At 50.1% G+C, this 16,432-nt stretch overlaps 1 protein-coding gene across 1 annotated transcript; it reads left to right on the top strand.

The window, feature by feature from the left end:
- Positions 1–636: 636 nt before the first annotated feature.
- On the top strand, positions 637–10,891 carry LOC311341648 (A disintegrin and metalloproteinase with thrombospondin motifs 15-like). Its single transcript, XM_084466451.1, has 8 exons — positions 637–1,748; positions 3,141–3,273; positions 4,684–4,851; positions 7,341–7,624; positions 7,912–8,089; positions 8,209–8,384; positions 8,876–9,051; positions 9,181–10,891. The coding sequence occupies exons 1-8, from the start codon at positions 783–785 to the stop codon at positions 10,541–10,543; spliced, it is 3,444 nt and encodes a 1,147-aa protein (XP_084322577.1). The 5' UTR covers positions 637–782; the 3' UTR covers positions 10,544–10,891.
- Positions 10,892–16,432: the final 5,541 nt, after the last annotated feature.

Here is a 16,432-nt window from a genome sequence, read left to right as displayed (position 1 = left end):
TTTCCTATTCCTATGCTTCCTATTCTTAAATAATATGCCTCCACTCTGTAATGAACAGAGTCTCCTGCAGGGGGAGCCATTGGACTGCAGGCACACGTGTGATGAGCGGAGGCTCTACAAATATCAAACCAAACTGAGTATCAAACCAAACTCTACAAATATGCAACCAAACTACGAGTATCAAACCAAACTCTAGGAGTATCAAATCAAACTCTATGACTATCACCGGGTCTGGTGGGAGACGCACAACTTGGGGGTCTTTGGGAGCTTGCGTTGATCTTCACTGCGACGTTGTGTTCCAATCAATGTTAGGTGTTAGAAGAGCATGTCGGTAAATATTTAGTATAAATGATGAATCATGAAAAAAGCTCTTTGGATCATTGTTCGTCTATCTGTGAGGAGCCGCACTTTGGATCTCAAGTCTTCCTCAAGACTTGAGGGGGGGGGGGGGGGGGGCTGAAGAGGCAATACAATACAAACACATGCTGCACCGCAACACTACTATGTGGATGTAAGTGCTGCTGTGGGCTCCAGTAGAAACACAGAGACATGGCCAATGAGCTCGCTATGAGCGCACCGCCTTATTTCGGATAACAATTCTTCTCCCATAGTTTCCTGGTTTCTAATCTCATTAAAGGGCGTTTGAAGAGCAGAGGAGCCGGAGGTGCCACCAGGACGCGCCCCGGGTCAGGAGGACGCAGAAGATGCGGGAGGCAGAGCGCGATCAGCAGGTCCTTTGAGCGCCGCGCGGCCGCGGTCTGTCTGGCAAACTTGGAGCGAAGATGGTTCCACTTCGTAGGTCGTGGATCATTCTGATGGATATTTTAATATATACCAAACTGAACCTTTGCATGGAAGTCGATTTTTGCACACCGGTTGAGCTAGATGACCGACATGCAACGAGGCAACTCCGGGGGCGCACGGATAACATGGGTGGAAAGCATGTTGTGTTTCAACTAAACGCTTTCAGAAAAGTATTTTACCTACATCTTTCCCCCGATTCTAATTTCCTTGGCCCGTTAAGTGGAGAGCTCCGCGCCTCTGCAGGTGGAGCGTCGAGGCAGTGCTTCTACTCCGGGGACGTGAACGCGGACCCGCACTCCTTCGCGGCTCTCAGCCTCTGCAAGGGGCTTCAAGGGATTTTCGCGTATAACGGAACGGAGTATTTTATCAGCCTGTTTGGGGGCGAAGAAAGCCCGGAGGCTGGCAGGACTTTTGACAGGACGCATGTCATCCGACGCCGGACGCGCGCTCACTTTAGTGATGGAAGCGACGACGGTCCCTTGGCCAGCAGGTGCGGAGTGGCGCACACTAATGCCAAGTTCAACCTTTCCTCGGATACTCTGCGAAAGTACGAGTTTATGAAGGAATTCGAGATGGATGGTGCGACTAAAACCGTCATGAGATCGTTGGGGAGGTCGAAACGCTTCGCATCCATTCCGAGGTTTGTGGAGGTGCTGGTGGTCGCGGACAACTCAATGGTCAAATTCCACGGTGACGACCTCAAGCATTACCTTCTGACCTTGATGTCGGTGGCCGCCAGGCTTTACAAACATCCCAGTATTCTGAACTCCATAAATATAGTGGTGGTGGGCTTTATGGCGATACACGAAGAAGACAAGGGGCCTAAAGTGTCCAGCCACGCAGCTCTTACGCTGCGTAATTTCTGCTCCTGGCAGAAGAAGTTGAATAAACACAACGACAAGCATCCCGCCTACTGGGACACAGCCATACTTTTCACCAAGCAGGTAAGAAGACATTGTGTCACTTAAATTGCAATGTCTGTCGAGCATGAAGTACAGCCTGACATCGAGATGGAGAGAGCATGACATCAGAGAAGGAGGTGGAGAACAATAGAGCAGAATTCTTGAGAAAGGTAGAGCATTCGATTTGAGCATGAGATTGAAAAGATGAGAATGACAATAGAAGGGATGGTGATGAGGTTGAGAAGGCTAGAGAGCATGAGGTTGAGAAGGCTAGAGCATAACATTGAGAAGGAAATAGCATGACAACGAGAAGGGTGATAGAGCAAGCCATTAGAGAATGAGGTTGAGAAGAACAGAGCATGAGGGTTTCTGATCTGATCTTCTGCAGTGACGAAATTAGTATTACATTCGATAAAGTATAAAAAACATTCTTCACCTTTAAATCTGTGAGCGATAGAGAGGCTAATGCCAGCATCCCTGATAGCCCACGCTATCCATGGTGCTCACAGTTCCATGGTCATGGATCCAGTGAATGCTGAAGTACAGCTTAGTTGGGCCTGGGTCGCGACGTTCCCTGTTCGGTTCAAACAGACACATGCAGTGATAGGATGGGGACGGCTATGAGGTCATATCCGCTCCGGTTCATCAGGAAGGAAGAACAGAACGGAAAGAGGATCGTGATCATTTTTTCCTGATACACTCATGTGATGTGTAGAAGTCAGAGTATATAGTAGTAATTAGTATTAATATAGCAGAGTATCGATAGGATTTGAACACGGAGCGTTGTGGCAAAATGCTCTTTAAGCATCTTTAATAATAATGTCATTATTATTAAAGATGATAATAATGTCACATCAGGGTAATGTGTGGAGACCACGCCTCTTCATTTATCACACAAAACAACAACACAAAAAAATCAATCACGGATCACAATCATGGGGTACGTAGTAAAAGCACTAATAATACAGCCTCAAACCCCTTGACATCTCTATACAACGTCTAGTGGTGTTGTACAACACTCCCCAGCTCCTATTTACCTGTATGTATAAATAGAGTTGATCACTTTTTGACTGCTGTCTAGTCAGGCTTTAATCTGCTCCAGTCTGCTGTTCTCCTACATTACCCAGAACATCCCTCCCATCAGACCTTCCTCAAAATCCACCCAACCCGTGACCCAACCCGTAGCTCGCCAGCTTCACCATTTGGTCTGCTTGGTGCAGTGTGTTGAGTGCTGAGTCTATCAGGTAGCAGGTAGCTATGTAGGTACAGGCTTATGACCTTATGGCCTACTACAGGCCTGCAGCTGCCTCACAGCGTTGTAGATATTGATTGCTGTTAAGATATTACGCTCATTTCAATTATTAGGTAGTATTAACGACGACATTTATACCACCTAGTTCACAGACAGATCCGATGTGCTCTCCTGTGATCCAGGACCTGTGTGGGGCCAAAACCTGCGACACGCTGGGAATGGCCGACGTGGGGACGATCTGCGACCCCAAGAGGAGCTGCTCTGTTATTGAGGACGACGGGCTACCCTCGGCCTTCACCACGGCTCACGAGCTAGGTGAGTGATACCCCCCCTCTCATTGGTCACACCCCTCTCTCATTGGCCACACCCCTCTCTCAGTGGCCACACCCCTCTCTCAGTGGCCACACCCCTCTCTCAGTGGCCACACCCCTCTCTCAGTGGTCACACCCCTCTCTCATTGGTCACACCCCTCTCTCAGTGGTCACACCCCTCTCTCATTGGTCACACCCCTCTCTCATTGGTCACACCCCTCTCTCATTGGTAACACCCCTCTCATTGGTCACACCCCTCTCTCATTGGCCACACCCCTCTCTCATTGGTCACACCCCTCTCTCATTGGTCACACCCCTCTCTCACTGGCCACACCCCTCTCTCAGTGGTCACACCCCTCTCTCACTGGCCACACCCCTCTCTCATTGGTCACACCCCTCTCTCAGTGGTCACACCCCTCTCTCATTGGTCACACCCCTCTCTCATTGGTAACACTCCTCTCATTGGTAACACCCCTCTCATTGGTCACACCCCCCTCTCATTGGTCACACCCCTCTCTCATTGGTCACACCCCTCTCTCATTGGCCACACCCCTCTCTCATTGGCCACACACCCCTCTCTCATTGGCCACACACCCCTCTCATTGGTCACACCCCTCTCATTGGTCACACCCCTCTCTCATTGGCCACACCCCTCTCTGTGGCCACACCCCTCTCTCATTGGTCACACCCCTCTCTCATCGGTAACACCCCTCTCATTGGCCACACCCCTCTCATTGGCCACACCCCTCTCTCATTGGCCACACCCCTCTCTCATTGGCCACACCCCTCTCTCAGTGGCCACACCCCTCTCTCATTGGTCACACCCCTCTCTCAGTGGTCACACCCCTTTACGATTGGTTAAACATCTCTCTCAGTGGTCTTGACCAGAAAACAAATGTTTTGTGTGCGTTGATGGGGCTTGAGTGATGGATATTATAAGAGGTAATTAACTGATTTGAGAGACTGGTGAGGTTCATTTGTTGAGATATAATAATGACTAGTGACTAACTAGCGTTTCTATCAAGTGTATTTGAATCAACGCTGGTTGGGTGTGATGGGGGGTATGTATGCCTGCCTGAAACCAGATGTGTGAGTATTGCCAGATGTCTCAAGGTCCCAACAGAGGCATTGGTTTACAGGGCCTACTCATATGTAGTCATTGTAGAATTCCCCTTCCAAAGTCAACATCAGATTGTAAAGACGCCCATTGTGAGTGTTACTTCCCTCCTTTGTTTTGTATTAGATGAGTACGGCAGAACAAGGTTTGAATCACTTTTTCCCTTTCAAGCTGATGCCACATGTAATGTTCCCAAGGTCAAATCAGCCAGATCAGATTAGACTGTGATTCAGAATATACATGTTGACAATTTCAATCAAATTGTAATTCATTTTTACTGATCTCTCCCTCTCTCAGGTCACGTCTTCAACATGCCCCATGACAACGTGAAGGCCTGCGAGGTGGTATTTGGGAAGCTGATGGCCAACCAAATGATGTCTCCGACTCTGATTCAGATCGACAGGAGCCGGCCCTGGTCTGTGTGCAGCGCTGCCATCATCACAGAGTTCCTGGACAGGGGTCACGGTGAGCACCGACGCCGTCCACTAAGCAGGGAGGACGGGAACCACCCACGTCTCAACCCTGGGGTGCCCAGCGCTGAACACGCTGGCCTGCACCGTGAGTTGGAGTCACGGTGCAGAGCAGCCTAGTGGAGCATTCCCTACGGCATTCCCAATGAAACCACAGGAGTAGCCTAGTGGAGCATTCCCTACGGCATTCCCAATGAAACCACAGGAGTAGCCTAGTGGAGCATTCCCTACGGCATTCCCAATGAAACCACAGGAGTAGCCTAGTGGAGCATTCCCTACGGCATTCCCAATGAAACCACAGGAGTAGCCTAGTGGAGCATTCCCTACGGCATTCCCAATGAAACCACAGGAGTAGCCTAGTGGAGCATTCCCTACGGCATTCCCAATGAAACCACAGGAGCAGCCTAGTGGAGCATTCCCTACGGCATTCCCAATGAAACCACAGGAGTAGCCTAGTGGAGCATTCCCTACGGCATTCCCAATGAAACCACAGGAGTAGCCTAGTGGAGCATTCCCTACGGCATTCCCAATGAAACCACAGGAGTAGCCTAGTGGAGCATTCCCTACGGCATTCCCAATGAAATCACAAGCATTGTTACTGCCAGCCTCGGGAACCAGCCAGCAAAACAAGCTGTTCTTCCCTGCTCCGCATTCATAGACCAGATCTAGACAGTATATGGAAACCAGGAGCAGAGCGCTCTGTTGTCAGCAGGGCCAGCTGGGCTGGGTCTCAGCCTTTCCCTGAAACTGGTTCTAGTTTAAGGAAGGTACTGAGCATTTCAGCAGCTTTCCTTTAAAGGTAAGATATGTGACATTTCTGCATTCAATTATCTAGAAACTACATGACCTAGGTCATATATTTAGTTGAGTTTTGTACAAAATATTTCCAACAATGTTCAAACCGAGATAAACCCTTAGTCACCTATGATTCAACTTTGATGGGTTCCGTAATGGTTACAAAAGAAAAAAACGAGTCTCATTTACGAGCTGTGCATGTTTACTCTATGTCAACGCTCAGTAATAAATTGATCTTAGGCGGGTTAAGAATGGGACAATCCACGGTCCAAGTCTAGCGCTGATTACTGAAAACTGAAAGGCAGAAACAATGGCGTCGTATATGAAGAGGCACGAAGAGATGGTCCTCGGTCAGTTAGCCCCGCTGGAGCCACGGAGACATGGACCCCTGTCCTCCCTCTCCCCGCTTTAGATGGCTTCCTACAGAGCGCCTATTGTGGACTTGGAGCGCTTTGAGGGCATTAGCATACACAGAGCAACATAAATCACAACAGGCAGGGTTTACATTCACACAACCAATGAATGAGCAGGAGTCACCGTGTGGAGCAGGACGTCAATGAGACCAGCCAGCCTGGCAGCTGCTCACTGATAGACCGTTACCAAACCATCAACACATCTAAACCTACTTTCTTTTCTTTAACACAAAATAATTAATCATAGCATTCAAAAGGCCCACTAACTGGATGGCCTGTGCTGGTATCTGGATTCCTGCAGTGCAGTAGAGTCAGTGTCCACCTGGCTACGGCGGGCAGCTGCTGCCTCTAGGAGAGTGCTCTTCATTCTCTTGATTCCCTGGTCGGTGCTGTGCTCGTTTAAGGGCCGTTATGGCAGGGATCACATCAGCGCTCACTGCCCTGGTCACGTCTTCAAAGGGAGCTAAAGCCTGGACCGTCTTCTCCATCAGGGTCCGCCGGTTGTCCGTCAGCGTAGCTGGAGGGTTGTGCCGGGCTGCATGGACACCGAGAGGCCGCTCTGCAGCATGTAGTGAGCGCCGTTCCAACTTGCACTTGTTGCTGTAGGCGCTTGGCTGGCGTCTTCATATCAATGAGGATATCGTCCAGACGTGCGTAAGCCTGTGGGGAATGCTTAAATGGCCTCCGCTCCTCCTTGCGTTAGCCAGTGTGTCTGTGAGGATGTGCTGAGACAACAGACCCTCCTGTCCAACCGGCTGAAGCGTGTGATGCAGCCACGCTTGGAGCACGTATCATCCATCGCTTTTTCCTATTCCTTGCGTTGAAAGGGGCGGGGCGAACCCATTCCTTGTGTTCAGCATCTCGTCCATGGTCCGTCTCACATGCTCTGCTCCGTGACATGGTAGTTAATGTAACATCAATAAATGTTTGGCACATTAACTGGCCAAAAACATGATTTCTGCCTGAATCACATCAGATCAAGTCTCCAACACCCGTGTCCCCAGGCTACTTTATCTTCATCAAACTACGTCTCAGTGTTCTTTATTTGATTGGGAGACCCCTAGGAACCTCATGTTCCTCATCTTATAGCAATAGTAGTAATACTAGTCATTTTTCCCATTCCTAAATCATAAATGTCAGCAAGTCCCATTGACCATGACAACCTGTATTCAGGTTGTCATGGTCGCACGGCCTTTCAATTTAAAGTGACCGCCACCACATAGTGGCCTCTTCACATAATGCGGTTTCATGGACCTGCTGGTTCTGTCTCTGTTAGGAGAATGTTTGCTGGACCGGCCCCAGAACCAGCTGACTCTCCCAGAGACCCTCCCTGGCTCCAGCTACAGCCTCCACCGCCAGTGTGAGCTGGCCTTCGGCAGCGGCTCAAGGCCCTGCCCCTACATGCATTCCTGCACCAAGCTGTGGTGCACGGGGAAGGCCCGTGGGCAGCTGGTCTGCCAGACCAGACACTTCCCATGGGCAGACGGCACCAGCTGCGGAACCAGCAGAGTCTGCTACAGAGGGGGCTGTGTGGACAAAAACAACACTGTGCACATCAAGGTCAGTGTATGGGAGAATCCTCATGAAGCACAAATACACCAGCAATACATGGTGCCAGCTGGCACCGTGCACTAAGGGAAGTCGTGCTCAGACCCCTTTCGCTGTGTCCACTGTCCACGACCATCTTGAATTGTCCACAACTGATCATGCCACAGCTGACTACAGATGGTCATCATGAAGATATTATCGAGTAGTCATTTATTGTAATGCAGTAGTAAATAGAATTCACATTCACGTCTTTTTGCTTAATCCACAGTCTTAAACCCCTGCCTGACTGTCTTCCCCAGGTGGATGGCAAGTGGGGAAAGTGGGGTACGTTTGGGGCCTGCTCTCGGACCTGCGGTGGGGGGGTCCAACTGGCCAAGAGGGAATGCAACAATCCTGTGCCAGACAATGGCGGCAAATATTGCTACGGCCTCCGCATTAAATACCGCTCCTGCAACTTCAGCACTTGTCCTGAAACAGGTAAATAATAACATAACATAATGATATGAAGCATGAGGCATCATCAAGGCAATGGAGATGTTAATAGAAGAACATATGGTTTATAACCTCTTGTTCTAAGTGCTATTCATGTTGTGCAGGTAAGAGTTACCGCGAGGAGCAGTGCGAGGCGTTCAATGGCTTCAACCTGAACACCAACCGCCTCAGCTCCTCCGTGAGCTGGGTCCCCAAGTACTCCGGGATCTCTCCCAAGGACAAATGTAAACTCATCTGCCGCGCCAACGGAACAGGATACTTCTACGTGCTTGCTCCGAAGGTAAGTATCGTCCAGATCAAAGTGTTTTCAACAAGTGGGCAAAGCACACAGGGATTCAATGTTATACTTTGCAATAAGCCCAACATGGATTAGCTAGTTTGTAAAAGAGATGAGCAGCATCAGCAGCACCTTATTTAACAATGAGGAACTGCAGTCACATCGTTAGGTGTTTCCAGTCCATGTTGCATCAACAGTGAGGCAGGGTGTAGAGCGCTGGCTGGCAGCACCAGGAGCCCTCCTTGTTGTCTGAGAGGGAGAGAGAGAGCGAGGGGAAGCGTGTGAGGACAGCATCACTTCACAGCTTGGGCCTGGGAGCAAGTATTTATGCAAAAGGCAAATAAACACGCATGTGATGGTAACTCAAGCCAAGGCCTGCTGATCCCAGTTCTACTATACACAAGCCATGGCCATCGGTGCTGCCTCTTTCACCACCTTCAGTGTAAACAGACATGACTTGTAAAGCGGGTGTCCTGGTGCATGTCCCTGTTCAGGTGGTGGATGGGACCCCCTGCTCCCCGGACACCTCTGCTGTGTGCGTGCAGGGGAGGTGCATCAAGGCTGGCTGCGACCACAGGCTCAACTCCAACAGCAAGTTTGACAAGTGTGGTGTGTGTGGTGGAGACAACAGGGCCTGCAAAAAGGTGTCGGGACATTTCATGAAACCCATGTAAGTACAGGAATAATTACAATGATTGACTTCCGACCTGAACATTTGCATTATGCTAGAATAACCCATTTGTTGTTCATGCTGCGGTACATTACACCATAACACACTCACTCCACCGATCCACTTCAGACACGGCTACAACCTGGTGCTGACCCTGCCGGTCGGGGCCTCCAACGTGGACATCCGCCAGCGGGGGTACCGGGGCCTGGTGGGCGACGAGAACTACCTGGCGGTGAAGAACCAGCACGGCCGCTACCTCCTGAACGGGGACTACGTGGTGTCGGCGGCGGAGCGCGACCTGCTGGTGAGGGGCAGCCTGCTGCGCTACAGCGGCACCTCCACGGCCGTGGAGACCCTGCTGGCCACCAGACCCCTCCAGGAGCCGCTGACCGTGGAGGTGCTGTCGGTGGGGAGGATGACGCCGCCCAGGGTGCGCTATTCCTTCTACGTCCGCAAGGAGGAGGAGCCCCTGAAGGAGGAGAAGCCCCTGAAGGAGGAGAAGCCCCTGAACAAGGAGGAGAAGCCCCTGAAGGAGGAGGAGCCCCTGAACAAGGAGGAGAAGCCCCTGAAGGAGGAGAAGCCCCTGAACAAGGAGGAGAAGCCCCTGAAGGAGGAGGAGCCCCTGAAGGAGGAGGAGAAGCCCCTGAAGGAGGAGAAGCCCCTGAACAAGGAGGAGAAGCCCCTGAAGGAGGAGAAGCCCCTGAAGGAGGAGGAGAAGCCCCTGAAGGAGGAGAAGCCCCTGAAGGAGGAGAAGCCCCTGAAGGAGGAGGAGAAGCCCCTGAAGGAGGAGAAGCCCCTGAAGGAGGAGGAGAAGCCCCTGAAGGAGGAGGAGAAGCCCCTGAAGGAGGAGAAGCCCCTGAAGGAGGAGGAGAAGCCCCTGAAGGAGGAGAAGCCCCTGAAGGAGGAGGAGAAGCCCCTGAAGGAGGAGAAGCCACCGCGCCAGGAGGAGCCCCGTAACGAGGAGGAGCCCCTGAAAAAGGAGGAGCGTGGGCGGCAGGAGGAGCGGGGGCACCAGGAGGAGCGGGGGCACCAGGAGGAGCGGGGGCGCCAGGAGGAGCGGGGGCGCCAGGAGGAGCGGGGGCGCCAGGAGGAGCGGGGGCAGAACAGCGTGCTGGCTGACAGCAACACGGTGGAGGCGGAGGCGCCGGGCCCCGGCCGCCCCGGCCGCTGGGCGGCGGGCGCGTGGGCCCGCTGCACGGTGACCTGCGGCCACGGCCTCCAGAAGAGGCCGGTGGGGTGCTGGGGGGCGGAGGGACGCCCCGCGGCCGACTGTGACATGAGCGGGCGGCCGGCGGCCATGAGGGTGTGCGGGGCCCCCTGCCCCCTGTGGGACGCGGGGCCCTGGGCCCAGTGCTCCAAGTCCTGCGGGCGCGGCTACAAACGGCGTCCGCTGAGGTGTGTGAGCCACAACGCGCTGACGTTACCCAGGGACCATTGCACTGGGAGGAAGAAGCCTCAGGAACTGGACCTCTGTAATTTGAGGCCGTGTTAAGTAGAGACAGATAAAGACGATGGGACGTATTACCTTGGCAGAGAAAGGACGATTCAAAACGATTGTTAATACTGATCCCTCCTCAATGAAGACATCATTTTATTCAGGGACAAGACTGCCGTCAAACACACTCTGGGTGTGTTAGCTCCACCAGGCTTAATGGAGAACAACGCCAGAGATGCTCCTGTTTCCTCTGAATGGACATGAACAGACTAGAAGTCGTGCCCTCATCTTGTCTATTGTTTGACAGCCTCTGGCGATGCCTTTCAGAGAGTCTACCTAGACCCAGAGAGTCTACAATGCCTCTAACCCTAGTTTAATCTACCAGCTAGCCCCGCTGGTGGCCAATTGCTTGCAGCCATTTGAACTACGCCCGCCTCTTGTGCAGGAGAAAATGACAGCACCCTTACCAGACCAACGTGAGATCTACGATTGGACTTGGTCTGGCAATAGCCAGGCTAGAGAAAGGCCAGTTCAGGAAAATGTAATATTGGTCCTGTAGTGGCCTGTACTGGCCTGTACTGTATAAGGTGGCCTGTACTGGCCTGTGTTGTGTAAGGTGTCCTGTACTGTGTAAGGTGTCCTGTACTGTATAAGGTGTCCTGTACTGTATAAGGTGGCCTGTGTTGTGTAAGGTGTCCTGTACTGTATAAGGTGTCCTGTACTGTATAAGGTGTCCTGTACTGGCCTGTGTTGTGTAAGGTGGCCTGTGTTGTGTAAGGTGGCCTGTGTTGTGTAAGGTGGCCTGTGTTGTGTAAGGTGGCCTGTGTTGTGTAAGGTGGCCTGTACTGTATAAGGTGGCCTGTGTTGCGTAAGGTGAGGTTATGTGATAGATTTCTGAATTGTGTTTAGTTAAGCCTGTCAATAAAGGACTGTAGGTCATAGCTTACAAGTAAAGGTCATTTTACAAGGCAGAGGCAACAGCCTATTTAGGTTCTCAACACACAGTGTTCTCACTGCATCCATAGTGGGAAACTACCATCATATACCTATAATTATCACTATCTGTTAGATGTATTGATCATAGTGGTAAACTACCATCATAGACCTATAATTATTCTATCTGTTAGATGTATTGATCATAGTGGTAAACTAACATCACAGACCTATAATTATCACTATTTGTTCCATGTATTGATCATTCATCTCAATAGGAGCTGGCGCTGAAAGACAATATTTGTGAATATCGGTTGCCTTTCATAATATGACATGAATTCATTTTGGATACCAACTTTCTCTGAAAGAGCGAGAGCCCACTTTAGTTATTGGACAGGGAATACTACCTGGAAACGAACGTTTTCTAAGCATGGATGTATCTCATCCGCAAACTACACTATTTTATCCTACTCGCAGCAGTGGATGTCCACGTCCGAGAGAGGGTAAAGCTTTTAGGTCGTTTGTAGCCCTTGAACATATGCACTGTTAGCTGGACATTCTCCGGATAACACCCGGAGGGGCTGTATGTTTGAATGCAAATGTACAAACCCACCCCTCTGTATTTTACCCAGAGTTTAGCCAGAGTTTAGCCAGAGTTTACTCAGAGTTAAGCCAGAGTTTACCCAGAGTTTGCCCGACATTACCCAAGTTTACCCAGTATTGACCGAGAGTTTACCCAGAGTTTACCCAGAGTTTCACTAGCCAAGCCCCTGGGGTCAAGCCTGGAGAATAGGAAAGCCGGAGAATTCCCAGTGAGCGAGTGGGTGTGTTGCTGAGGTGTTGATGGGGTGAGGATGATGTTTCTATCATGTGACCAAAAACGGGAGCACTAGAGGCGTCGCAAGTGTAGCTGCTTCGTACTTTTCTGTATTATGTGTTCCAACTTCTTTCTGCTTTCCACTCTTGTTGATATTGTGGATACGTCCAAATAAATGCAGTATTAATATCACGGCTAAAAGAGTCAGCATTACGGAGTTGGATCCTCAGCCGAGATCTTTGATGTGTTGTAACAAATCAATGTGACTAACACTGCATACTTTCTGCATCACGTCCTCCACCTTCTCCTCTTTCCACCTCCTCCTCCTCCTACACGTCCTCCTCCTTCTCCACCTCCACCTCCTACTCCTCCTCCTCCCTCCACATCCTCCTTCTACACCTCCTCCTACACCTCCTCCTCCAATATCCTAAACTGTTGAAATCGTTCAGTAATTTAGACCAAAATCGAATTATTCTTTACAATTTATGTATGACCTACAATATCATCTTCTATTTTGAGAGACACACATGCAGATGTGTATTGAGAGCTAAGTAGACACACAACTCAGCTTTCCAGAGACTCACTAAAAGTGGTACTCCTTTGTATGCTCGCCCAGCCCCACCTACAATTAGGTGTTTCTGCTGCGTTGTTTTATGGGATTCAGGTCATTTAAAATAAATGTTTAGTCAAAGAAAAGTAGGGTCCAGCATTTGGTATTCCCCAAGTGAGCTTGCCAGTATCATGTGACCTGAGATGAACCAGGCAACGTTTTGCAGCCCTGCCGTCTTTACATGCGGTCATGGCCTGCATGAGGACAGGGAAATGACCAAAGGCTTCCTCTGTAGGACAGCAATACCAACATGGGAATCAGGAACACAAACGCTGGTCCTCCAAAGCCCACCGGCCGAACCGTTGGCCCATTTGCACCTGAAAGGTGTAAATGTACAGGTGTTAGCAATGTTGGTGATATATATTTTATTGTTTCTTGTTAGCTGTATTTGTATACTATGTATACATCCATCTATCTGTGTAAAAAGACTACATGAATATAAACATTTGTTGGTTTATGACTTGATTGGTGTGTGTTATTTGATATGATACATTATATTCCTGAATAACAAACCACTAAAAAAACAAACTCAGAACCAGCAGGAAGGCAGCAGCGTCACGCCCCCCTGGCCACGCCCCGCTGGCCACGCCCCCCTGGCCACGCCCCACTGGTCACGCCCCGCTGGCCACGCCCCGCTGGTCACGCCCCACTGGCCACGCCCCCTGGCCACGCCCCCCTGGCCACGCCCGCTCTGCATGCAGGGGGAAACTCACTGAGTGACAGGAGGGAGCTCTAGTCCCATGGAGACCACGCACGCACACACACACACACACACACACGCACGCACACACGCACACAGTGTCGGGACACAGCACGAGCCCTAGCTGGTCCTTTGTGAGGGGGGGGGGTGCAGGCCCCCAGGGGGGATATGAGCAGGGAGAGCCGGGACAACGACGGGGTGATCCAGAGAGAGACCGCCTTCAAGATGCAATATCGATTGACTTTCCCTCATTAGGTCATAGCCTTGTTATTCCCCTTTTCTAACCTCTGCCAAAATCAAAGAACAAAATCAAGTGTACCTAACTTCCTCCACAACCAGTATGAGCATGTTCCCCCCCTCACAGAAAGCTTTCAACGGGCCAAAACACAGACGGGTTAACGTCCTCCACTCAGATCAGGTGTCGGACTGGTTAACGTCCTCTTCACTGGTTAACTGGTTAACTTCCACTGGTTAACTGGTTAACTTCCACTGGTTAACGTCCTCTTCACTGGTTAACGTCCTCTTCACTGGTTAACGTCCTCTTCCACCGGTTAACGTCCTCTTCCACTGGTTAACTGGTTAACTTCCACTGGTTAACGTCCTCTTCCACTGGTTAACTGGTTAACTTCCACCGGTTAACGTCCTCTTCACTGGTTAACGTCCTCTTCCACTGGTTAACTGGTTAACTTCCACTGGTTAACGTCCTCTTCACTGGTTAACTGGTTAACTTCCACTGGTTAACGTCCTCTTCCACTGGTTAACGTCCTCTTCCACTGGTTAACTGGTTAACTTCCACTGGTTAACGTCCTCTTCCACTGGTTAACTGGTTAACTTCCACTGGTTAACGTCCTCTTCACTGGTTAACTGGTTAACTTCCACTGGTTAACGTCCTCTTCCACTGGTTAACGTCCTCTTCCACTGGTTAACTGGTTAACTTCCACTGGTTAACGTCCTCTTCCACTGGTTAACTGGTTAACTTCCACTGGTTAACGTCCTCTTCCACTGGTTAACTGGTTAACATCCACTGGTTAACGTCCTCCACTCAGGCCTGGTTTGGCAGACGGGCACTTGGACACTCTTCTCTTGCATTTGTCAAATTCAACCCTTCAAATATTTAAGATTTAATCATGTAAATGTCTTGTTCGGCATTATTATATGAAGCAAAGTTTGTGGAGAGAAGTAACCATCACATTCTTGGAGTGCTTTAGCCGTCATTAAACTAGTGTTGTTCACCCCAAAGTGAGAATGCCTCTACTACATGGTCCGCACTACTGTGTTCATAGACCTTCAGTCCGCCTCCAGAGCCCTGATGGAAGGGCTCTCTACGGGCCTCAGGTCCAGGCCCGTGCCTTTATGTGTGTCCAGGAAATCACCCAGTTGGACTTCTCCCTTTAAAGAGTGTTAGCCCACAGTGAGCCAGCAAGGCTAAGATCCGTGAATGGGAATTCCTGTCCGGAAATCCCATTACATGCTTTAGGGCTACGGAACAACGCACCGGGTTGACACTGGCCTTGGCTGAGAGGAGAATAGACTTTCTGTACTTTTGTCTCCTTAAGTAGAGGCCTACGCCCCCTCCTTCCTACCAGGCTGACGACCACCACGGGTTAACGGGAAGCAGCCAAAGGGATTTAAGATGGCGCTTTGGTTTTCATTGACTGAACCTCAACCTTTGTACTAAATGACAAGGTTGCAGAATGACACACAGAGAAGCATCCACCAGTGGCCTGGCAGGGCGTCCAGGGCGTCCAGGGGAGGTATCCCCCTCCGTGGAGGAACCTTGTGGTTCCTTTGCTGGTGGTTCATCACCTCGTTTCTCATGGAGTCCGACGTGTCACTCCTATGGAACGACACCAGCAGCAGAAGACGTCACGCTACCATTATGGTGACGTTGTGTTTGAACGTTTAGGGTTAGGGTCAGCACTGAAACGTGCTGAAGGGTTCAGACCCTGGAACTAGTAATAAACTATAAAAGATATATCATTCAAAGCTGTGGGGGAGGAAGCTGAGGGGGAGAGCTTTGACAACAGAACTGCAGAATGGAGTGTACCCCATTAGCCAATGGTGGAGATGGGAGGAACTGGAGTAAATCAAAAGACTACAAATGAAGAGAGAGGCAGCAGCTGTGCAGCAGATACAATAAAATGTAGCTTGTGTTGAATACGGCTGGCTTATCAGAACATGCGTAAAAGAAAGAATTTCGCACAATGCAACACTAAGCGCCAAAAAACGGGCATGAAAGCACCTTCTGAGACCACCTGGGGGTCCGGGGTCCTCAGAGAGAAAAGCGCTTTCAGACTTCCAGCTTTCTAGTGCGTTTGTAAGGGTGTCACAAAATAAGAAGCAGACCGTTTGAACAAAAGTATGTATTATAAAAGAAAGCAATACATATCTACACAAATCCATTGACCCGGTGTAGCTTTATTACTGCTCAGCACTGGGAGCCTCTGCTGCCTGACAGCTGGCCAACCACAGCATGTAGCCGTCTCCCCACGCTGCGTTACGAGGAACTCCATCAGCCTATTAGCCTACAGACAACAATTCCGGTTAACCAGTCACGCAGATAAAAGTGGCAGGTCTAAAAATCGGTAGAACTTGTGTGAGAATTGTTGACGCAGTAGAAAAATGATAAGTGTATTCACAGTCCAACACGGCATTATATGCGGTTTCTAATTACAGCATAATTGTATGGCGTACAGGGTCTTATTAGGCTATAACTGTGTTTGTTAACTGTGTGATAAAAAATATTATTATTACATATTACATACATATTATTGCTTTGTCTAATTTGTTACAGATTACAGCGTATTAGGTCTCATTAGTGTACGGTAAAATAAAGTAGGACCATAGTATCATAATGTTCAACAATGCACATTACAGAGTATCAAC

The sequence above is a fragment of the Micromesistius poutassou genome (assembly GCF_964030765.1).
Source record: "Micromesistius poutassou genome assembly, chromosome: 4".
NCBI classification, from domain to species: Eukaryota; Metazoa; Chordata; class Actinopteri; order Gadiformes; family Gadidae; genus Micromesistius; species Micromesistius poutassou.
The sequence above is the reverse complement of the archived record's forward strand: the minus strand, read 5'-3'. Positions and strand labels throughout refer to the sequence as shown.

Coding starts and splice junctions, on each gene's coding strand:
- LOC311341648 (XM_084466451.1), top strand. CDS start 783: ATGGTTCCACTTCGTAGGTCGTGGATCATTCTGATGGATATTTTAATA. Junction 8,385..8,875: donor TCTACGTGCTTGCTCCGAAG/GTAAGTATCGTC, acceptor GTCCCTGTTCAG/GTGGTGGATGGGACCCCCTG. Junction 9,052..9,180: donor GGACATTTCATGAAACCCAT/GTAAGTACAGGA, acceptor GATCCACTTCAG/ACACGGCTACAACCTGGTGC.